A 25,306-nucleotide genomic window follows, 5' to 3' on the forward strand; every position below is an offset into this window, starting at 1 on the left:
GTGAGAAGAATGCTAAAGCCTGTGGAATAACCTCTGTAAAAGGAGCGACAGACTAGGACTTGTTCAAGATTGAACTGAAGCTAGGAAGGGAGGAAGCTAAAACTATGAGTTGCTTGAGGCAAGGTAAATAGAGTATGATAGTTCTTGTTTTGGAACAGACGGTGAATGAGAAGATGCACAAATTATCAGAAGACTAAAAACAAACAAGAGGAAGTGGTTCTTCTCACAGCACATAGTTAAGCTATTAAACTCCTTGTTGCAGGATGTTCTTGATACTAAAAATTCACATGCTTTAATAAAGCACCTGCCCAGTTTCACAGGGAGGGGTGGGGTGGAATCCATCAAGCACTATAAAACACAAAGCCACTGCCCTCTGATGTAAAGAAATTTTTGAATGTCTTAAAGATAAGGAGGGTTTCATTATTTATTGTTATGTTTGCCATTGTGCTATGTTCTTCCCTACGCATCCTCTAATGGTTACTTACCAGGTAGGAGAGTGACATGGGCATTTGGTTTAATGTAGCATGCTCTATTCTAGTTTTGTACTTCCTGGAATAAGGATGGGATGGTATTACATGGTTAATTGGGAGTGGTAGGGGAAACTTTCCAAGATGAGTAGTATGGGATGTGTTGGGAAGCAGATATGCCAACCCCAATTTTGATACTGTGGCATCTTGTAGTGAAGTAGAGTAGGTTTTAGAAGAGCATCTGAAGCACAGGGCTTAGTAGCAGAATGAAAGGGTACAGTAACACAAACCCCAATGAAGTTTTTTCAAGCTTGATTATTATCTTTAAAGAAAAACAAAAACCCCCAAACCCCAATGTTTATATGATTGTTACACTTACCCTGTTCCTTGTCTCAGTTATGAGGTTTCAGAAGTTGATTGATTTCATTCAAATTTTGCAGGGGTGGAGGTCTCAAACTGAATTCCCACGGACTTTGTGGAAGTAGACAGCTGGATAGAGAAGAGGTTATACCATGGCTCCAGCTGAGAGAAGCAGTAAGGTGAGCTTGTTAAACATCAGAGAATCCTCACAGGACCCCCAACCTTGTAATTGAATCCATATGAAACCAGGTTCATTAGTTTCATTGCCTGTGAAATAACTTGTTTAGCAGGGAGTGTTTTTAATCTAAAGCTTACATTTTGACTTGAGAATAACTAATGTAAGGGGCTGTTTGTTTGCCAGCTTCCTTTTCAAAGATTTTCTTTTTGAAGTTCAGTTTTGAAACTGAAAAGATATTCTAAAGAGCCATGTTTTCTGTATTTTATTGAGTTGGCAATAAGCCATCTAATTTTCATATTTCTAGCTACTTTGCACTCAAAGTGGGAGAAATGGTTAGCTTTTTGATAGCTACAGAATTTTATTTAAACCTCAGTCTAAGTTAAATATGCAGGAAAAGTTTCTGGGATATTTTGTGTGTGGAAAAAAAAAAAAGGCAATGGGACATAAGACCTTCAAACCGGGTTTGAATATGAATGTTTTGTAATCTTGTTTGCTTAAATGCCAAATTAACTGGTAAGCAGGAGTTCAGCACAATTAAGCTGAACTCTTGAGTTCTCTCCCCTTCCTTCCCACTCTTCTTCCCCTTCTCCTGACTCATTCCCAGGACTGCGGAACATATGCAGCCTACATGCAAACTTTTATCACCAGTTTTTATAACTCCAGTCAAAATATTTAACGACGTTTTATTTAGCACTAAGAGTACATCCAACCCAAATGTTTCATTTCAGCCTGTAAAGCTTTGTTCATTTGTTGTAATTACAGTATTGATTGATAATGCTCAAACTAATTAGAGTAGCAAAACTAAGTCTTGTATGTCAGTCTGAGCTTTGCTAAACAGGAAACTGTTAAAAGGGAGAAGGTGAAAGTCCAAAGTCATGCCACCAGAACTTTGTATTAGAGCTGTTTCATGCTGCAGCATGAAGGAAGATGCCAAAAATAAGTTAAATCAAACATGTTCTTCTTGTCAATATTTGGTACTGCCCAGCTGATTTCTAATGTAGCTGGAAAAGTTACAGATTTCAGCTTTGCCAATTTTAACAGTCCTTGTAACACTGATTTCTTCAACTATTGCTTGTGAGGTTTCTAACTCAAGAACATGAAGGCCACTGAGTTTTGGAGAAATTTGCATTATTGCACTGTTGAAATTCACTTTCTTCAAACATACTGATAATGTGATTTCAGAAATCTGTTGGTTACCAGAGCATGGCTTATCAAACCCTTTGCAAAAACCCCTGAAGAATTTCATAAGTAATCTGTAATAATGTGCCAATGTAACTTTAGGAGAATTACAGGATAATAATTTTGCTTATTTTTATACAAATATATAATCTTGTCTCTTTATTTTTAGGTATGCTTGGCAGTGACAATGGACTATTTATTTGCATCAGATACTCTCATATGAAAAGATCACGTTTCCAAAGAGCTTAAATATTATTTCATCTTCTGAAACAGAATGGCAGGCTTCAAACGAGGATATGATGGAAAAATTGCAGGATTGTATGACTTGGATAAAACTTTGGGCAGAGGCCATTTTGCTGTGGTCAAACTTGCTCGGCATGTCTTTACAGGTGAAAAAGTAGCAGTAAAAGTAATTGACAAGACCAAACTGGACACACTAGCCACTGGACATCTTTTTCAAGAAGTTAGATGCATGAAACTAGTGCAGCATCCCAATATAGTACGACTGTATGAAGTGATTGACACCCAGACTAAGCTTTATCTTATCTTAGAGCTAGGTGATGGAGGAGATATGTTTGATTACATCATGAAACATGAAGAAGGTCTGAATGAGGATCTGGCAAAAAAATATTTTGCTCAAATAGTTCATGCTATATCCTACTGCCATAAACTGCATGTAGTTCATAGAGACTTAAAACCAGAGAATGTGGTCTTCTTTGAAAAACAAGGACTTGTGAAATTGACTGATTTTGGCTTCAGCAACAAATTTCAGCCTGGAAAGAAGCTCACCACAAGCTGTGGATCTCTTGCATATTCTGCTCCTGAAATTTTACTTGGGGATGAATATGATGCACCAGCAGTGGGTATGTCCTCTTAGAATTCAATCAGTAATCTAAACTTAAGTACCATGATGTTGTACCACTCTGTTTTCTGTCTCAAGGTAATGCCATATGTGGAAGCCAGCTAATTGGTAAGAAATAATATTATAACCTGGATGAGTTAATGCTGGAGCAGCTCTGTTTGAAGGAGATACTCAAACATTCTCAAAAATGCTTAAAAGTTCTTTTTGTATGAAATGATGCAGTTGTATACATTGTAATTAACTTTTCTATTAATAATAATGTGAAAGCAATGTGTATATTTGTACTTTCTTTGTTAGAGGACCCATCTGCTTTTCAGAAAACTGCCTGTTTTTAATTTATTTTTAACATTCCCACCCACCCCCAAACCCCGACGACCCAGTGATTTTCTTTGCTCAGCTTAGCCATATAAGAATGACATGGTGAGCCCAGGCTGCTTACATGTTCTGCTGCAAGGTGGGTAGGAATCCATTTTTAATAAGTACTAACTTGGCTGTCAAAGGAGGAGGAGACAGGAAATTAGTTAGGAAATTAGAAGGCTTGAACTCCCTCTTCACCTTCTCTGCCCTTTTCTTGTCTGAGAACTGAAAGTAGGGGGTGAGTTCTCAGTTGCTCCCAATTGTTTAAAAGGTAAGAGAAATAGTAATGTGTAAATTAGTCTTCATGTTCTAGCTGGAAAGTGGAGTGTGCTAGACAGACTACTACAGATAATTCTCTTGCTGTCTCTGTTACTTCTAATAGCATATGCAGTAGACCTAACTTAGAGGTTTTTTTTAAAATAGCTGTGAACATTGATAGTGTCACTGAATAATGTCCTATAGTCATACAGATTGCTTGTATCTGTTAGTTGAGGTAGAACTCACTTCTCCAACAAATTTAGATAAATATACGTCCAAATGATGCTTCAAAAATAGCTTATTGTAGACAACATGCCTCTTGTTCTTGTGTGCCCAGTATCTGATACTTTTACTGTCTTAATAACACCCGTTAGGACTCTGTTGTACTCGGCTGTGTGTGTGTTTTGCTATGGTTATAGTAGTGGCTGTAGTGATGGTTTAAGACTGACTTGTCCATTTTTTTTGCTAATTTACCTGAGGTAAACAATCGGCTAACTTTGTATGCTGACAAGGTATTCCTGTACACTGTTGAAGTAAAATTCTTGCATTATTTTTAATGCAAATATTTTAAGTTAGTAGATCTTATGGTCTTTGCTTAAACATTTGAATGTCACTTCATGGCTTCTAACTTTGAATAGGTATTTTACTGTGGGTTTTCTGGACTTGAAAGTAGTTTCTCAAGTGTGCTATAATTAGGAATTTTACATGTCTGTGCTATTTGTGGTTTTGCAAATCTATGTTGATGCTACAGTGATGCTTGACAAAATGATTTCTCTTTAGAGTCAAATGTTCTAGATGAGTTGGTTCTGGCTTTATTAGTGGCAAACTAGAGATCCTAACTCCTGAGTTCTTCTGTGTTCTTCTATGTCTCTTTATTTGAATTTCCTGAAGCATGAGTGTAACTGATTGCAGTGGCCTCTGAAACTAGATGGAAAAGTGCACTTGTTAAATATTCTATACAGTGCCTTATATGAATTATTTCTTGAAAAACGGAGTAGCAGTCAAATTTTGGAGGATGAGTGAAAAATGAAGTTTTGATATTGCTGCCCAACTGAAGATGCTTGGAAGAAAGAAGGTCTATGGGGATTAATGGCGGGGAGCGGGGGGCATTAGGAGCATTATGACCAGATGGTCCAAATTGAATTACATAGTTAAGAGGTCCAAAGTGTGCTTCGTTAATGATAAACGTAAGAGCGGTGGCACCACATAAAATGTTTCTTAGAGGACTCTGTAAGCAATTAGGTAGGTAAACTTCTGAATAATACTAGAAGAAAATGGTTGAACGGATTCATAGAGGAGGAGGTCTGGCTAATACAGAGTGGATTGATGTGAACAGTAGAAAAACTAGAAAAAATTAATTTCTTCTAGCCGATGTTTAAGGACGCTAGTTAAGTTCTATTTCTGAGAATATTTAAATACACATCAGTGGTTAGGTTTTGCTTACTTATTCCCCAGTATACTGTCTCAGTTACTGGATTCTAGAACTTCTGTCCTAGTTGACAGATTGCAGTGCTTGTATTCTAACTTTTTTAGTGGCTCAGTTTTCATCACTCTGTAATGCACTACAAAATCTCTAAAGTACTGACAATACAATAGCTACAGAATAAAAATACCAAAATTTACTATGAGTTGCCAATGAGATAATCACCTTGAAGAGTCTGGATTTTCCTTTTCTAACTGTGGGTAAAAAGGTAAGATATGCTATGTAATGTTTCTAAATATGACTTATTTGTGTATTTTTAAATGCAAAGATTGTGGGGAAAAAAAAAAGAAAAATATTACGGACTTCTTTAAAGCCTTCCTTCTCCCCTTCCCGCAAATGGAGTGTTAAATGTAGAATCTTAAAAGAATGTATGTTTAGCAAATTTATCGCTAACTGTGTAGTTATGCAACTGAGAAATCAGCTTGTGCAAACCTTCTTTAACCTCTGAAGATAAACTTTCATGCTAAGATGAGGTCATACTTGTGGACTAGAAGTATGTATAAATTCAGAAGGAGACATTTTCAAAAGACGAGAAATTACATCAGTTACATTTTGATGCTGCTGATGTGCAAGGTGTACATATAGCCTGAAATAGCAGTGAAGTGCTGTGAACTCATTCAGCTATTGGCTGAACAGGGCTATTAATATTGCAAGAATAATGACTGACAATGGCTAAGATTTTTTTTGCCATGTAGGATGAAATTACATTGTAGCTGAACCAATCTAAAAGCTAGTTGCTTATGAGAAAGGAGGTCATGCTTTCTGCAGTGCAACTACGTGGTCCTGCCCCTTTGTGAGCATCTGACTGCTTGAAAATCAATTCAATTTACTAAAATGCTGAATTAAAAAGGATTGCCCTGCTTATACGCAGTGCATGTTAAGGTACATTTGCATTCATGATAATATTTTAAACCCCCACACCTGTTTTCACTTATCTAAAATTGTTCTTATATTTGCAAAAATTATTGCAAGAAAAATTGATCAAGATATATGATGGGTTTTTTTTGCCAAAGACCTTTGCTACAAACATGGCTTTTCTGATGTCTTATGAAAAATATTAGAATGAGTATATAAAGGAAAAGACTTTACACTTTCTTGCTATGAAGAGCTGAAATATTCAGGGCAAGTCTTTTATTAAGTTATATGCTTAATAAATATAATGGAAAAGCTTGCTTTATGAAAAGGTAACTGTTTCAGCTAGTTTAGGGATTAATCTCCCCTTTGTGATGCTAGTTAAAAGTTTTCACACTTGAAAAGAGACTAGTTAATTTAGGTGTCTCATTTCCGTTTGTGTTTAAGGCTGTAGTTAAAATGATGCAAGAGGAATGTTAGGCAACGATTATATGTTCCCAGGGCTTTTCAAAAAGCTGAGTGAGTTAGATAATGAGAAGTTCTGTTGCTTGTAGTTTCCCATGTTTTTTTCACACTTAATTAGAATTTGTTCTAGTCAGAGGAAAGAGAGAGGACTGTTGTTGCACATAAAGTTCATTTCGTAAATCAAATGGACGTATTATTTTAGATCAGACAGAGTTCTGTCTAGAGCAGTGGTGTAATCGGCGAACTCCAGCAGTATAGAAAAGTGGATAACTACAGATGAGAAAGAATAAAGCATGCTTCTGGTAATACTTTTCCTTTTGCTCTACCAGCATCAACAGAGATTGGATCATTGAATAAATAGAAATCACCTCTTTCCTAGGTGATAAAGTTTAATTACAGTTTTTCAGATTAGTTGATTCTTTCAGAGGAGAGTGAGTTCTATTTTAACTACTTGGCATCTCTACAAAGTATTAAGTGCTGTGTAGGCTACAGTAATTCTGGAAGACATTGACACTTCTGATAGGTTTTTATTATTGTAGTCGGGTATTCTGTATGTGATTTCGTAGATGCATGGAAACGTTTGAAGAGTAAATTCATCCTTCTGGGGATGAGAAATAGGCAAATTCAGATTGTAAGACTGGGACCGTCTGTTTAGCCCAGTTGAGCGTAGGCCTCTAGAACGGTACTGTAATGCACAAATAACATTGTAGATATCATCACAATTATTTAGCATTGCAGTCTGTTGTCACAGCAACACCAAGAGAATGGTGGCAAGATGTTCTTCATAAAAGACGTGACTAACAAGAATATTATGGTTACTGTAGCTCAGTGCTATTCAACTGGCAGTTTGTAGTCCAAATCCAACTTGCTGCCTTCTTGGAAGTTGCAGGGGCCAACCACTTGGATAATATTCATTACTTTGGTAGTTAGATGCTGGCTTTCTTGCACAGCTCAGACCTGGATATCTTCTGACAATATGGTAAGATAATAACGGATGTATGTATTCATTATCTAGTCATATATTTTTGATTATTAAAGGAAACAGAGGATTTGTCATGCATACCTTTCCCTTTCCTGAGATAATGATAATGCTTTTAAACCCACTTTGTCTCTGTTGGAATGATCCCAAATTCTTTTGTTTTGTTTTTGCGACAAGTATTTGCAAGGGCTTCTTACTTGCATATAGTGTTGCTTGAGTGTTTGGTCTTTCAAGGCTTCAGCCATGTTTACCTTCTGCTTGAGCATAGCTAAGTAGCCCCAATGGTCCTATCTGGCCTGTGTGGAGCTAGTTTTGATGTTTCTGCATGTGTATAGCACTTTATTCGCAAACTGAATGACTAATGTAAGCATAATGGCCAGTGGGTATGTACAGTAACCTTCTACACTATAAAAATGCTGAATATAAGATTTGACAGACTTAAGTTTAAAAAAAAAAAAGTAGTGGTAAGGTACTTGCAATCCATATACGGTGTTGAATCATTTAGCATACCTGACAGCATTTTGGAGTTTCAGCATGCTCAAAATCAGATTGGAGCCAAACTTGACAGAAATGAAAAGCAAAAATTCCTAGAAAAGCTTTTCACTGATTGTTTGTTTTGAAAATCTCCCTTTTTAATTTTGTATTGCAACACTTCAGAAGATTTATAGTTAGATATATTATAGAACGAGCTTGAAGGTGAAAGGGTGCAGAAAGCTAAAAGAGCGTAATACTTAGCTGCTTCCAGCATAAGAGGTCTTCCCCTTCTGTTTTGTGTCTGTGCAGAGCTACCCCTTCTCATGTGCTGCACTCTGTTGCATGGCTGACCATTTGATGAATGGATTTTATCAGCTAACTTGACAGAAAACTGTTAACTTTTCTTCAGGCTTAACTTCTGCCAGGTTAGCAGAGCTGTTTATTCCTTAGCATTAAGTGGAAGAGCTGGTGCAAAGGAGGTGAAGGGAGCATGCAGCTTGGACCCCAGCAGAGTTCTGGGGGAAGGCGGTAGGACCTGCCCCTTTTTTGTTTTATTTCTAAGTTCTGTGGCAATCTGTATGCAGGTAGTAAAACTTATTTTTAATGAAAGGGGAGTCCGGTTTTTATGTAGTATGCTATCCTTTGATTCTGCTTTTTTTCCCCCTCAATCTAATTACTTTATTGACAAGAAACTACTTTTAATGCCTCAAGTTGAGGGTGTTATGCTACAGGTATCGGAGCCCTGTATTCGGAAGTGAAGTTATGATGTGATGGGGCTGTAATGAAGGGTGGGAGTCTGTGATCCTGATGACTTCTCAGTAAATCTGTGCCGGCTAATATTTATGAAGTATAATTTATGTTCCATTCTGGGTTACTTTATGCACAAGTTTTAATGTATTCACCAGTAAACTGCTGGGTGAAGCAAAGAATAATTCATCCAAGTGAAACTACAGAGGAGAAGCTGTCAAGATAGTCTGCAGTTACTACCATATCAGCTAAACTGTAACTTAAGTATCGGGATGTTTCTTAGTCACCTCGCTATGTTCATGGGAGAACTGTTTTCATAATATCTCAAACTGTTGTTGTGGAGCAAGATTTCATTATGAGAAATACATCTCCACAGCCAGGAAGCTTCATTTCACGTATCTTGCAAGCAAATATTCAGATTACTTATGTTCAGCCCATAGCTGACTAATTTGGTGACACAGATCTGGTGGGACCTAAATCAACGGTGTACTAGTTAGTTATAAACCAGATGCTCAAGTTTTGCAGTCATGTGTAAAGCTGTACGAAGATGTTAATTTTTGTAAATAAGGTGCAAATTATACATTTTACAGCTAAAACCTTTAGGAAAAGATAGTCGATCAGAAATTATGAAGGATTTCTTAGATACCAGGAGCAAATTGTCTTTAGTATTTATGTATTAAAAAAAGACTAAAAACGTTGCAGTGAAACATGTATATAAGCTATATATGCTGCATAGACTTGTCCAGTGATTTTGAGGACATGTTTTATACAGAGAAGAACTTCCTTCTACATTTAACTAATTAATATTGGGTTTTATCCTGGCTAATTATTTTCTGGAGGAGTAGTATTGGAAAGTCAGTTCACACAAAAAATGTTGGCTTTGTTTGTGTTTTTAGTGTAGATTCAGTAACTTCTGAAATGTGGCTAAGCAGCAGAAAACAAAGGAGAAAGAATGCATTTCAAAATGCAGAACTGATGAATGAGAGTAAAACAGACTATTTTGGAATAAAGGCAGTGGCATGTGTTCAGTAAGACCTTTCAATGGTGGTGGTGTTTGTTAAAATATCCTTACTGAAATTTGAGATGCCGTAGTTACTAAAAAATAAAGAACAACTATTTGTATTTTAAGTTTTATGCAACCAGGAAAACCCATGCTATTGTCTTCATGGAAAAATAAGTACTAGTTGCCAGATGGAAGCGATTCTTATTTTCATTCAAAAGATAAGACTAGTTACTGATGATCATGCCTTAGTCAAATAAAATAACATATATAGAACAGACTGTTTCATCAGACAGATAAGCTAATTATGAAAATAATTTGCTAAATGCCATTTGTTATTTATGCTCTTTTTTGGAGGGATAGGGAAAGGAAAAGATTTTTCCTAATTCTCTTGTCTGCTATGTGTTCTAACAGTAATTTTAATTGGATTTGTAGTGCTTTAAAACAAGGAGGAAACCCAGTTCTGCCTGTTAATTTTGAAAATGGTAGCACTGATAGCGGATGATCTCTTCCTCAGCCTTCTGCAAGGGAAAAATAAATCCCATTTTACAAAGACCAAAAAAACCCAGCTGAATTAACAGACAGTGGCATCTCTGAAAACTAGAGAGGTCAGTACACAAGTTTATTCAAAACCTTTTTCATGAAAAGTTAAAGAATGGAAGAATAGCTCGATTGGCTAATAATTGAGTATCTGCAAAAGAGTAATCTTTGTTCTTTACCTGTACTCTTCAAACTTTACAACTGGTCCAGTTTGAGCATCTTCCAGATTTGCCAGCAGTCTGCGCACGTGGTAGTGTAAAAATACTTGTGATGCATAGACATGCTGAAATTGTTAATGTAACATTATTCTACACTATCTTGCTACTGACTTTTTATACAAGGGATACAACTTTTTTAAGCTTTTTAGCTTATACGGGCTGGAAATACTTTTCTTATTCTCCTTTTGAAGCACAAGTATATCAACAATATAGCAAGAACCATTCAAACAATTCAGTAGTATGATACCAGCTTTTATCCTTTTATACTGTAGTGTGTAATTTTTCATCACTGTTTTTAATAGAAGTCTCGTTTTCTGCAGTGTTTGACTTGTCATGTGAATTTTTACTCTTAAACTGTGTTTTGGTTCTTCAGACAATTATGTGAAGCTATGCTATAAATTTGAGGTTTTCATTGCTTTCCATAGCCTATGTTGTAAACAAGATCTTAAGTTTCAACTTGTAACAAGCATGCTTACTACTGTTATCCTTGTGAGTTAGCAGCCTGTACCTACTCCTGAGCCCAATGAAGGTTCCACCCCTAAATTCTAATCCAAATAAAGTAGTTCATGATGGGGTTTTGTGTCTGAGTTGAAAACAGCAGTCTTCAGATATTGCCCAGTTCCTGCCTAGCCCTGAACATGCCCAGAGTGCAGAGATGCTGATGATGTTTACATTGTATTTTCATATTTAGATCTGTATAGAAGAACTTGAAGTGCTGATGCATTGAGTCTCTTTCAAGGCTTGTCTTCAACAGGTTTCTATGGATTGGGCTTTCTTCTGCAAATCTGCTCTGAAGAGGTTGTAGCAGTAGTAGTGATGACATTCTCTTTAATGTCTTGAGATAGTGGTTAGAGTAATTGCTCACAATGCTGGAAATTGGGGTCCGTTTCCATCCTTCATTTATCCACAGTCTGTTGATACCTCTGCAGTGGCAAAATAAACATGCAAACATTTCTGTCATCTCCATAAAAGTTGATTTGTTTTCTTTTTTGCTTGTTAAGTGGCTTCTAGTGGAAGGTAACTGTAGTGTTCAGCTGTTATAGTAAACATTCCAATGAGAAATGTACAAAACCTGATTAAATTTACTCAATATTACAAATCGCTTCTGAAGCAGCAGACTTTCTGTAGAAAGATCTGTCTTATCAACTGAGCAATATACACTCTATAAACTGTTAAACAGTTCTGCAGTTAAGTTAGGAGGGGAACAAATCTTGTTCCCATAAAGGTCCTGAAATAAACAACTTTAATAAATGGACTCAATTTACTTTATGTAGTTAAATGTGAATGAGTCTGTTCCAAAATAAGCATATATTTTTAGCTGCTTAAAATCACAAATTCATATAGCATATCCAAAGTGTGACAAGTGTCTGCTGAGGAATGGCAGAAATTTGAGCAAATATTAAGCTATAAGGATCCCCTATGTCCCATAAATTGTAACTTTATGAAATCAGTAGTGTTTATTTTAGGAGTAAATCAGGAACTTCAGAAAGCAATAAATGGCTAATGAAATGGTGAAGTCCAGCTCAGTAGTTAAGCAGATGAATATGGATATCCTTTGTGCAGGGTACAAACTGGAACATAACAGATGTTTGACTGCCCTGTGTTTAAGACAGGCATAGCACAGACAGCTAATGACGTAGTTTGGTTTCTATGGCAGTGACTTCATGTTATGTAAGGAAGTTGCGTATACACAGCCCTGGTTGTCATGGTTCTAGGAACCCTGCTTGAACAGTCCTTTCCTGATCAACATTCAATAACGGCTTTAAAAACAATAAAATATTCTATACTGCAGCTAGCTACTAGTGCTTTTAAAAGTCCTAATATCTCATTTTATTCTTGTTACAGCAATGGCAGTTTCAAGTTACTAGTACCCAATTTAAAGGCTAAATTGTGTCTTGAGATCTTCACTGTGCTTTTGAAAGAGACCTTGATTTTGGCCACGGCAGTATACAAGTGTGCCTTCCTTTACCATAATCATTTGAAGTTTTACAGGTTATAAGCATGCTAAATTCATGCAGCATGTCAGGCCTAAATTCTACTTTGCTACCAATTTTCTGCAGAGAGCAAATTGAATAACCCTTGGAGGGGTGGAGAGGAGAAGTAAGCAGTTTCCATAAAGCCTTCAACTGCTAATTACTGGGAGTACTAAAAAACTTGAAATTGTGAAAAATAAATTTTTGTTTAAAACTGCTCTTCTAAAAGTGGGTCTCTGTAACCCTTTTCTTCCCTGTGTTCCTTCAGTTAAGAGTCTCAAATCTAGAATTGGCACTGGCACCTGAGTTCTGAGCTGTGATAAGGGAATATAGCTGCAGATGTATGCCAACTCGTTGGCCCAAGCCAAGGAGTTTTGCTTACAAAACCTGCTCCTTTATCTGGTTAAACTATCCAGTAGTAAGTTTATTACAATATCTAAAGGTTTTGTCTAAAACGTGATTTTTTTTTTAGCATTAACATAGCACCGTAACTAATATATTATCTTAAAATGGTATGCCAGGGGTGTGAGGGTGGAGGAGAGGCAGATCTCTGCAGAGTTCTTTACTGAGTATACTGTATGTCAAACCATATTTGCATTGAACTGAAGGTGAGATTTTCTTTAAATGGTGCAGCCCATTTAGCAGGTCTCAAAAATGCAGCTCTGTATTCAGATCCTGCCCGTATAATTCTGCACTCTCCTTTGTGGTTTTTTTGACTCTGGTGCTTGTACAACCCTTTAGTGAACCAGCGCCATTCAGTGAATGGGTAAAAATGTAAATGGATGTTGTCATCTTTGCTTTTAACTATATTATATATCTACAACTTCTAATAATGTGTGAAAGCAGGAAACTCAGCTGGGATTTTTCCCCTGAGTTGACATAAGATACATCAAATTAAGAACATGCTCTAAGGGCTGCCTTCACTAAAAAAAAAAAGTATGTTTTCGCAAGTGTGTGGAGTTCAAAAGAAAAACTTGTGTTCCTATAAACTTTGAGTTATTTTTCTTTCCCTTTTCCCCAGTTATTAGCTGGTCTAATAAGAGATGCTACTTCTTTCTAGAAGCCTTGCTTTGAGATGTCAGGCTCTTATTTCATTGCTGCTCCAACATCTTTTTAATCTGCTCACACAACTGTTTTGTCAAAGTTGATGCTTTTGACCAAATCAGATCGCTAGATCTTGACTGAGGCTTTCACTTGGTTTGAGTGAAACCCCCTTTTGTAATATAGGGTAAGAACACTCTTTGGGATTTAGAAATGGAAGAGGAAGGTGCCGTTGTCTGCTCTGCTGGTGGAAGTGGTCTCCCCAGCAGAAGGAGTTGTTCCCATTTTGTTACACCTAGCATGTGAGCAGAAATCGTCAATAGCAGGGTACAGCACAAGAATGGGCAGCATGTACTGACCAAGTGTTGATCCAAGCACTTAATCAGTTGAGTGCAAAACATCTCCATCTTCCTTAGGTTCCTTGGAATCCAGAGGACAGATGAGTTTTCTCTTTATTAATAGGAAAGAATAATAGAGCAGTGCTGATCATGGCAGCACAAAACAGTATGGTAAAGAACATTCCTGTGTGTGGCTTTGTGTATTGTTTGGGGAAATACTAAAATTTGGTAAATAAGCACTATAATAAAATAATCTCTGATTCTCCTCTACTAATTTCTCAAAGACAGCCACGCTTAAAGATCTTGAATTTTGCCCCTCTCAGCCAGATGGCACTATTCTGGAAACCAAGAATTTTCCAAAATGTAATGTGGTTATTACATTAAATGGGTGAACTAAAATTGTATCTTTAAAGGGAAGAAAGCATTTTCATTTATTTTTTGCAGTATATTTTCTGAATTTGACTGAAAAATATGCAGCTATGGATCTCCAGTAGAGAAAAGCGGAAAGCGCAGATACAGGATTGATTTTTGCATGAAAAAAATGGCTTAAAACTAGTAAATCAGGTACAAACATTAGCATTTCTTATATATGTACCTTACAGTAATTTAACTGTTGGTCTTTTAAATATTTCAAAATGATATGTGGGTATTAACTCACTATTTTGGAATATCTGTTTTGAAGACTTCAGATTCTAAACCTTGGATTTTGAGCTACGCTGAAGGCTAGCAAACCAACATATTTAAACTTACTTGCATGTTGGCAGTGTAGGTCGCCTATTTAAATTTAGAAGAGATATTTACAAATAAGTAAGACTTTTAACCCTCGAGTTTATGGATCCTTTTTATAAAGAGGACATGATTTCCCCTTTTTGGTAGTATTACCTATGTCAAGCTATAAGTGGCTTCAAAACATGCAAAATAAAAACTTTATAATGCAAAATTGACAGGGATTTCTGTTGTCCCAGAAACTGAGATCTGCCAGTAAAAACGCTATCTTCTTTTTTATTCCATCCAGCATTGTGTGTGTGTCTTGGAAAAAGTACCAATATGAAATTTTGTGGTAGGTTGGGAAGGGCAAGATACTGTTGTTACTGTTCTTGTTTTGTTTAGGATTGCATGCAGCTGTTGTCTGAATAATTGTGGTAGTTTGAAATATAAGTGAATAATCCACTTCTTATATACCAGTTCCATTTTTCCATTGTTCTTGCAGGGTTTGCATATTTCAAGTGAAGTTACTTTGAAAACTTGTTTCCTGTTTTCTGTCAGCTTTTTTTTTACGACTTCCTTCACACTTACCATCCTTTACACTGCGGTTGGTGCAAGGAGTGAAAAATAATAAGCAGAGTTGGGACAACCCTGTGCTGGTTTAATTGGAGCATTCAAGTTCTGTGTATTCACACTATCAACATTATTTTAGTTTTTGCTGTGCTGTGTCATGCTTTCACATGACTCAAACACCTAGAATGCCCTGCTTCTCATGGGCAAGAGGAAGTATAGTTTTCCTGTTGGTGCTGCATACTCCAGTGAGGTACCTCTGAAGGTCATCTTGTCCAACCCCGCTGCTCAAGCAGGGCCACCTAGAGCCAGTTGCCCAGACTGTGTCCAGACAGCTTTTGAATATCTCCAAGGATGGAGACTCCCCAACCTTCCTGGGCAGCATGTGCCAGTGCTCGGTCACCCTCATGGTGAAAAAGTGTTTCCTGATGTTCAGAGGGAACCTCCTGTATTAAAGTTTGTGCCCATCGCCTCTGGTCCTGCCACTGGTCACTGCTGGAAATAGCCTGGGTCCATCCTCTTTGCACCCTCTCTTCAGGTATTTATATGCATTGGTAAGTTCCCCCTCAAGCCTTCTCTTCTCCAGGCTGAACAGTCCCAGCTCTCTCAGCTTTTCCTCATAGGAGAGGTGCTCCAGTCCCTTCATCATCTTCATGGCCCTTCATTGGACTTTCTGGTAGGTCCATGTCTCTCTTGTACTGAGGAGCCCAGAACTGGACACAATACTCCAGTGCTGAGCAGAGGTGAAGGGTCACCTCCTTTGACCTGCTGGCAACACACCTCCTAATTATTGTGATTCACAATTATGGTGATTCATTAAGTGTTCGTTTTTGTTTGTTTTTTTTTAAACAAACACCCATAGATTGTTGCCTGAAATGCTGGATGGCAAAACATAGGAGTGAGCTTGGCTATCACACAACTTTTCCAGTCAAAGAGCATCAAAAACTTCTGCAAACACCTGTGACCAAAGATTTGTAGGCTGATCTCTGGTCACTTGCATGTAGAACAAAAGCTGCTGGAAGATTCACTAAGTAAGTTTTGTCACTTTTTTGGGGGGCACAAAAACTGTGAGTCTTTTCTTTTTTCTTAGATGTGGCTGTAGCAACGTGTATGTTTTCCGTTGTGCCTTTACCTTTAACAAAGTGGCAACTTGCAGTTGACCAGAAAGAGAGCCTTATTAAAGATGTTGCATCAGTCATCAGGTTGGTTGGTTTGTTTTAGTTGCATATGGAGTTGCAAACAAACGATTGGGTCTAGTTAAACCATGGCACAGAAAATGGACAAGGGAGCAACCCCTTGATTGGAGAGTCTGCATATGAAGGGGCAAGACAGAACTCTTGAACGTGTCCTCTTAATACACCTGCAGACATCCAAACACTTGGCTCTGCTGTAAATGAGGAGAGGCTTGCTATATGATACTGGAGGAGGGATTGTGAAGATGGCCCCAAGACAACATCTGTCTTGTGACATAATAAGGTCTGCACTAAGTCTTCCAGTGATTTTTCTCTTCTCAGTCTTCACATGTAGATTGGACTTACTTAGGCACACTATTTTCTTGCTTCCTAGTTATTAGTATACTTTTAAGTCTGCTTGGGCTGCTCAGCTGTGTCCTTGACACTCTGAGCTGAGTTATTTTAGTAGCCGTGGCTGTAGATGCAATGAAGTTGATCTTCAGCCACAGCTATAAAAATATGGTGAGAATAAAAGCCATGTAACTGTTTCTGTCCACTGTTATTTCTTGGTCACGTCAGAATAAGTGTCTTCTATGCTGTCAGGCTAACAAAAATACCTATTTGTCAGAAAAGTGTAAGCTTTAGTAAGCTTTGCCTGTAGTGTGTAAGAATGAGCTGAAGTGTAGTTGTTGCTACCCCAGTGCAAATAAGTTGTTTCATTTCATCATTTGCAGCTCTTCTTACCTGGAAAGACCCGTGGATATGGAGTGCAAAGTATCGTAACTAGTGAAAGAAAAATATACAAAATTCTCCACTATGTGCTGGCTAATCAGTAATTACTGTTTTATTTGTCAAAACATGTAGCTTGATATCTAACTGGACATTGTGTTATAGCAAACAATAGTTGTTATTTTTTTGTGTTTAGAGGATCAGTTAGATTCTGCTTCTGAAAAGCTTTTTATTCTTTTTAGAAAGTAAATGTACATGTTTGTTTAAATAACTTTTGGAAAACTAAAACAGTATCTGTCATCACAAATCCTTCCAAATTGAAATACAGAAAAGTGTTTGTATATCCAAGAAAAGAAGCCATGTGTGTAAAATAGAAAATTGATTAGGAGACTAGCTTCTAAAAGGAAATACTTAAGGATGTTTGGTATCTACTCAGTGCAGTTGAAACTTCAAGGTCTGCTAGAGTTTTCTATATATGATGATTTCATGGAACTTTAATTGTTGTCTTGCTGTGATTGCTATCCTTTTCTTGGGACTGTCTTATTGTTTTAAGCTTGATTTCTTAGAATATTGTCTTTTTCCTTCTGTTTAAACTTTTTATATGCTTATTTTTAACTTATGGTTTAATTATATTGCTCCCCTCCCCAGTATTTTTCTCTTGGCTTAAATTTAGCCAATGTATATTGCTTTATTATAGCAAACGTAATTTGTCTGTAATTATGAATACTATGTGGACTCTTCTAAAATACTTCATGCTGAAAGGAGACATGAAGCATTCTATTCTATTCTGTTTTATTGTGGAGGGAGTATCGAACAGAACACTAGGATAGATCGTATCACAAAATAGATCTTAGACAAAGTTAAAAATCTGGGAAGGACGTTGATATCCAAAAGATGACTGTTCATAGAAATGCATAAATGCATGTTTTATGTGCTTACAAAAATGAGTTCTTGTAATCTGTTGTGTGGTTATGGATGGATAATGCACCAAAACTTTTTGGCCACTTTCAAACTAAACAGCAGGAGAAAGGCATAAGTAGCTTTACAAAATTAACGGTGTACTTCTTGCCTCTCTGTCTTGTGAGGCTTTTTAAAATCCTATATTCCAGAACATTCAGCTTTCTGGCATCAGGCTGTCAAAGTATTAAAGCATTTATTGAATCTTAAGCATGTGAATAGTTAAGTTGAATTTGCAGGTATACATGATATGGTGTACCGGCCTCAAAATGCTCAGTACCTATAGGATTGAGGCCCTAGTAAGCATAACAGAAATCAAATAATTGTCTGAGTTAATAGCATACACTTACTACAAATTAGAGCTCTAAAGAAAATTACAATGTAGTGTTTCTCTTCCTCTGTCAGCTAAACCATATGAAGAATGGGTTGTAACTAGCAAAATGAGTAATTGTTCTAGGGAAGAATGTGTGTGATTTACATTATTCAATGAAATTGTAGCCATCCCTCGGCGTTAAATGCATGTCAAGTATTTTGAGTAGGCCATAGAAAGCAAGATGCAGTTGGGTAGATAACTTAGTGAGGTTCCCTCTCGCAAGCCCTTCCAGGGCAGAGCTGGTGTGCTCTGCTTCCTAGACCACTCCCCTCTTCCCTCAGGCGGTTTCTACCCCATTGTTTCTCTCACTTCAGCTGTTTGTTTGGTTTTAGTGGGTACAGATCTGTGAAATGCTAGGGTGTAAGACCCAAAATCGCCACCAAAATTTCCAGAGCATGGAGTTGTAGCTGAAGTTTAGGAGCATGGCCTTTTCTCTAAGCATATATTGGAGTTATTTATTTATTTTTGTGCAATATGATATATTTCTTAATATTTAAGCTTCCTGTATTGAATGCAGTGAGATTGTGAAATATTTTCTTCTAGGCAAACTCTTAATAAAGATTTGAACCAAATATTAGCTTTACAGTAAGGAGAAACCAACTAAAGGGCTTCATGCCCAGAAGTGCTGCTTCTTCATCTTTTGGTATGTCATTTCATTGGGGAACAAGACAGTTGTTAAATGTCTCTTATTTTACGCAAGCAGGAATTAGAAGGAAACAAGAAGACTCCCAGAGTGTAGTAGAGATCACTGTTAATTATGTTACGTTTGATGGATATTTAAAAAAAAAAAAACAAAACCACCCCATACTTTATAATATGATAGGTGTAAGAAGGTAGTTTTACCTAAATGATTTAATTTATTATTTACCATTAGAAGTAGCAAAGAATTTTTTAAAGCAACACTACTGAAGGAAAAACGTATCTTAATTCAGTCTCATTGAAATAAGTGATTTACTTTGTAATTTCTTACTTTATACAGTAACATGTAAACGATACTGAGAACGGTTTATGCTAGTCCTTCAAAAAGGAATGTGCTTTGAATACAAATCTCTTTAATAATCTGTGCCTACCTGTGAAGAAAAGGGTAATGAATTCTTGTCTTGAGTGACCAGATTATCTTCAGCTTTATCTAACGCTTTGCTGTCAAAGATGTTATGCATCTCAAACTGTTATGCATCCTTGAAGTCATGAATTCTGATATTTTTTCCCCTCTAAAACCACAAAAGCTGTCAAACAATGGAACTACTGTATTTTGTACTTCAGTGGAATTGCAAATTCCATAAGTAATGCTCATAATCCAGAGTGCAGTAATCACTCCAGTATGCATCTCAAGAATGTTTCACCATTTTGATGGTAATTATGTCTGTTTCCTCAACAGTTATTTTAAAATATGTACTATATATTTACAGATATATGGAGTTTGGGGGTCATCCTCTTCATGTTGGTTTGTGGACAACCACCATTTCAAGAAGCAAATGACAGTGAAACTCTGACTATGATAATGGACTGCAAATACACAGTGCCACCTCATGTGTCCAAAGAATGTAAAGAGTAAGTAGAGTACTGAAGAACTTGGAGGCATTCATAGAAGTGGATTCTCATTACCTTTGGGAGTTCCCCATACCGTATTATCAGTGTGTGGAATATTCCTTGCCTGTTAATAAGATATTATGACTACTGCTTTTGCTTAGTTGTTAGTGTTTCTTCACATCGATTGAGTAGTTTCTTGGGCACCAGTATTGCATTTTTTATTCTTTGTGTCTCTTCTTATTAAAGGTTAATCCCATGATATTTTTTGCCAGTAGATTTTTCCCGCACTTGTGTGAAACTTCATTTTGATTTTACACAATGTATCTTTCTTTTATGTGTCTCAGTTGTCATGCATTTTATAAATGATTGAAGAAGCTGCTCACCACTGACTGGCTTTGGCCACCATTCTTGCTGGACAAATTACAAGGTGTTGCTGAGAGTATTTTGTGGCAGGGGTTAAAAAGGTAATGATTCCTATAGATTTCTGTTCAAAATACAAGTTGTCAAAACCGAGTGTATCACAGCAAGTTTTGCTCATCTCCTACTGAAATTGCAACTCCAAATCAACATTCTAGGCAGTCAAGGGAGAAAAATATTCTGTTTGCAGATACCATATGCCACTTGGGAATCATGACTCATTTTGATGTGTTGTTTTTCTGCAGTGTTCACTGCAGCTTTTTTGTTTGTTTGTTTATATGCTCCAATATTTCCCATATTTACCTATTGGTTAATGACCTCTTCAGTCCTTTTAATATATGTCCCAGTTGCATCACTTAGACTATTTTATAATGTTTGGCTGGGTTCTTGAGTCTGCGATAGAATATCTTTCCATTTTCAGTATGAAAGTCCAGATGCCTTTATAAATGCTTGAAAAATGCGTTTGGTTCAGTCAAAAGACCTAGAGCAGCATTCTATTATTTGACACAGAATGAAATTTGTTACAGCTGTGGTCATAATGACTGTTCATCTGGGTGGTCCAGGAATCTAATGCATCACATAATGCCATAGCTGGTTTTTGTGTCTTGTCATTAGTGTCTAGCATTTCCAGTAACATGGAAAAGCTGCTATCAGTGTTCTCAACAGCTTGAAGAGCTTTACATACAGGAAGACGTTTAAAATGCAGTACAGGAAGAGGTTTAAAAGAGAGCTCTTATCAGTGAATTCCATCGAGTAAATCTCTTGAGATGCTGCATGCTGTGCTGAGGCCAGGAAACATTTTTTGCAGCCTTTCGCTTAATATATTGGATAATGCTAATTTGCTTAAAGGCCCAGGTAGATCCACTTTCTCTACGCGACGCATCAACAATGTACCATCAGTTACCCAAGTCCTCTATAGGTTAGGTTTTCTTAGGGAAAAGACTTTGGGAATGTTTAAACTTCCTGCTTGGAGTGAAAGCATTCTTGGTGGTTTGGGATGCATAAGCAAGCTTAAAGCAGGAGGCACATGTGGTGCATTTGTGTGGTTTTACTACAGGTGTAGTTTAAAAAAAAAAAAAAGTCAAATGAAGTATATAGTTTGTTCCCTTCCTGTCACAGTATTAACAAAAGCAAAGAAAATCAAGGCTCCCATGTCTCGCCCCACCTTTCCTTTTGGTAAAGGCAGAGACCACAGCTACTAAGCATATATGTGATGTTCTCTTTTTTTTACAGTAGAATTTTAAGAAGTCTGAATTAACCTCCATTTTTAATTTGATACATCATCTCATACTAAAAAAAATTAAAAAATATATATTGTGATTACCTTTGTGGTTGGCCTTGCAGTTTGAAGTTGCATGGTGTAGTACAGTTAGTGCAATAAAAAACATTGTGAGAACTGCAGAACTTTCATTCCACATGTTGGAGCAATAAAGTTTCATTGAAATCTTGGCAAGAAAACTGTATATCCATGTTCTGTTTGTTGTGCAAAGCCAAAAATACCTCCCTCAAGAATTTTTCATGTATAGTAAGTGAAGAGAGATGTGCTGTGCTAATCAAGTCGTCTTTCTCTGTTTAGCTGGGGAATTTACGCACTTCCTTTCCAGCACTTGTAAACATTCAGTATCAACCCATTAGTAGGTTTGTCACTTCATCATCCCAGATAGTGTTGTGTGTTGTTTTTTTTCCTCTATGGATAGAACAGACCACTGTTCTTTCAGGGATACTGAAGAATCAAATGTCTGATAGCTATTTCAGAATAAAATACTTCTACTTATCTTGCCATTCCATACTCTTGTTGACAGCAGCAATAATAGAAAATTATATTTCTGTTACTTTACAGACCAGCCTGTAGGCCATCTATGACAGTTGTCCTAGAAGACCTATTAAAAACAAACAAACCAGAAAAATTGGGTTAAGAATGTAAGCATAGTAAATGAAAACTGCAGTGTTTGATATCTATGCTTTTAATAAGTAAATTGTTTGTTTCAGTTCAGCAATATTTGGAATGTCTTTGAAAAAAAATAATTTCCCATCACATTGTTTACTGCAGAGACTTCTAAAGGTCTATGTGGACCGTCAGCAGAAAATGTCTTCCTAATGTTGCTTTTACAATGGCTGCTTTTTAAACATGTGAGTGCATTTTGTTTAGATTTATTTTTTTATTTGCAGTCTAATTACACGGATGTTGCAGAGAGACCCGAAGCGAAGGGCATCTTTGGAAGAGATTGAAAACCATGCATGGCTCCAAGGAGTTGACCCATCTCCTGCAACAAAGTACAATATTCCTCTTGTGTCATATAAAAATCTGTCTGAGGAGGAACACAACAGTATAATACAACGCATGGTTCTCGGTGATATCGCAGACCGAGATACAATAGTGGAGTAAGTTGTCAATTTTCTATATGCAGTTTGTTTTGTGCATCTGTCATTTTTGATTAAAGAATGTTATGAGAAGCTGGGTACTTCAGTGTTTAAATATCAAGCCATTTGAGTTAACAAACAAAATATTACAATCTTGCTCTGTGATAGGATATTCTAGGATGAGGAATAGTTAAGTAGACGCAACCTTCGGAAAAACTTCAAGAAAATGTGTTGGAACAGTGTTAGATTCCTGCAGTAGTTTGCCATCTTGAGTAGACTTAACTGCTTTGAAATCCATGCTTTTACTTGTGCTTCATATCTCATGCATATTTGGAGATTATAAAGTTCTAGCATTTTTCCCTTAGTATGTTTCCAGTATACCCGAATCTTTGTTAATTTAAAATATTATTCCTTTTATCTATATAATGCAAAATAGTCATTGTCATTGAGTGAGCTTGCTAGAAAGCTGTGTAGTTTCTTCTAATAGACTAAATCCCCCAAATTTCTAAAATATTACCAAAATTGAAAGAGGACTTAATTGTTTTTTCTATTTGTTTGTGTTTAAGCTGGAAAAACTGTTCCTATCTTACCATTTGGGGAGGGGGGGAAGCAGCAGTCTTGCTTCTTAAGCTTTTAGTTGCCTAACAGTGGCATCCTTTCTGTTAGAATGTCTGAATGATGCTTACTGGCTTATGAACTTAATTTTACTGTAAACTTAATGCGACCACCCTAAAATAATGAAGGCTTTTCCTCCAGTTGTTGCATAAACAAATTTAGTACTTTGTGGTTGAACGTGCCAGTGGGAAAGCCCACCATTGGTGCACAACACTAATGAAATACAATTTTATCATTTAAAGAATGTTCAATAAAGGAAGACTTACTTCATTTTTTTGGATGATATTCTAAAGATATCCTTATCTAACTATAGTTGAAATTACTAGTTTTGTTGGCTCTTTATTTTTCATAAAACCAAGACATGCTTGTCAAAACATCAAAAATACACAGTTCTGTTTTCAGGTGCTCTTCCTGCTATGAGAAGTACAGCAAGGTGTGAGATGCATGTCCAGTTTTCTAAAAACCATTGACGTATGGTTTATTTCATGTTTTGTACTTTCCTTAGGGCATTGGAAACTAACAAATACAATCACATCACTGCTACTTACTTCTTACTAGCTGAAAGGATTCTGCGAGAAAAACAAGAGAAAGAAATTCAGACCAGATCTGCAAGCCCTAGCAACATCAAAGCTCAGTTCAGGTGAGAATTTAGGAACCTAAATGGCTTCTTTTTTTTAAACCTGGCTTAATGAGAATATTATTGAATTGCTCAAGTACTTCTTCCTTAAAAAAAGTAAAATACTTATTAATTGCAAATTTTAAATTTCTTTAAAGTGCTGTGGACGCTTCAGAAGCTGTTCAGAAATCAGTTACCAACAATATTTTCAATTCCTACCGTTTTCGGGAAATGCCTAATCAATTTGAAGTCTGTATCTGAAATAGTAAGTTTTCACACCTGCTAGGAAAGGGCATGTTCATTGACCTTCAGTTCCTCATATAAATTGTGTATACACAATTTGTGTCCCTGGGAAAAATTGAGTTGCATAATCCATAAACATGTTGATGGGGAGTTAGTTAAAAGTGAGAAATCACTCTGAATTTGATGTTATGGTTTAGTTGTTAGCATTGATTTCTAATAGACCAAACATTCCCTAAATCAAGCTTAGAGCAAACATCTGTATGTTATGTTCTTTTTAATGTCAGTTGATATGTCTAAGGAAAACTGTTGAATTAATAGCTTTAATCACCCATTTAAAGATACTGCAATAGATTTGGGGTAGCCCTGTATGCTAGGGAGTATTTTGATTGTCTAGAGCTTAATGATGGTGGTGATAAGGTTGAGTGTTTATGGGTAAGCATCAGGGTGAAGGCCAAGAAGGCAGATATCATGGCGGGAGTCTGTTATAGACCACCCAACCAGGATGAAGAGACAGACAAAATATTCTATAAGCAGCTGGGAAAAGTCTTGCAATCGCTAGCCCTTGTTCTCGTGGGGGACTTCAACTTACCAGATGTCTGCTGGAAATACAATACAGCAGAGAAGAAACCATCTAGGAGGTTCCTGGAGCGTGTGAAGATAACTTCTTGACACAGCTAGTGAGTAAGCCAACTAGGGAAAGCACCCCACTGGACCTGTTGTTTGTGAACAGAGAAGGACTTGTGGGTGATATGACAGTTGGAGGTCATCTTGGGCATAGCGATCACAAAATGATAGAGTTTTTGATTCTTGGAGAAGTAAGGAGGGAGATCAGCAGAACTGCTACGTTGGACTTCCGAAGGGCAGACTTTGGCCTGTTTAGGAGACTGGTTGATAGAGTCCCTTGGGAGGCAGTCCTGAAGGGCAAAGGAGTCCAGGAAGGCTGGACACTCTTCAAGAAGGAAATCTGAAAGACACAGGAGCAGGCCATCCCCGTGTGTCGAAAGAAGAGTTGGCGAGGAAGACGACCAGCCTGGCTGAACAGAGAGCTATGGCTGGAACTCACAAAAAAGAGAGTTTATGACCTTTGGAAGAAGGGGCAGGCAACTTAGGAGGACTACAAGGATGTCATGAGGTTATGCAGGGAGAAAATAAGAAGGGCCAAAGCCCAAATAGAACTTAATCTGGCTACGGCTGTAAAAGACAATAAAAAATGTTTCTATAAATACATTAGCAACAAAAGGAGGGCT

General features: G+C 37.0%; 1 protein-coding gene across 1 annotated transcript in view; it reads left to right on the plus strand.

The window, feature by feature from the left end:
* The first annotated feature begins 907 nt into the window (after positions 1 to 907).
* SNRK (SNF related kinase) overlaps positions 908 to 25,306 on the plus strand; it is a 33,839-nt gene continuing 9,440 nt past the window's right edge. The window contains exons 1-5 of the mRNA XM_009324166.1: positions 908 to 1,006; positions 2,354 to 3,047; positions 19,687 to 19,828; positions 22,394 to 22,606; positions 23,706 to 23,840. Of these exons, the coding sequence (XP_009322441.1) occupies positions 2,459 to 3,047; positions 19,687 to 19,828; positions 22,394 to 22,606; positions 23,706 to 23,840 (1,079 nt within the window). The 5' untranslated portion in view covers positions 908 to 1,006; positions 2,354 to 2,458. The remainder of the gene's footprint in view (positions 1,007 to 2,353; positions 3,048 to 19,686; positions 19,829 to 22,393; positions 22,607 to 23,705; positions 23,841 to 25,306) is intronic.

This window comes from Pygoscelis adeliae, unplaced genomic scaffold (assembly GCF_000699105.1).
Source record: "Pygoscelis adeliae isolate BGI_AS28 unplaced genomic scaffold, ASM69910v1 Scaffold25, whole genome shotgun sequence".
NCBI lineage: Eukaryota > Metazoa > Chordata > Aves > Sphenisciformes > Spheniscidae > Pygoscelis > Pygoscelis adeliae.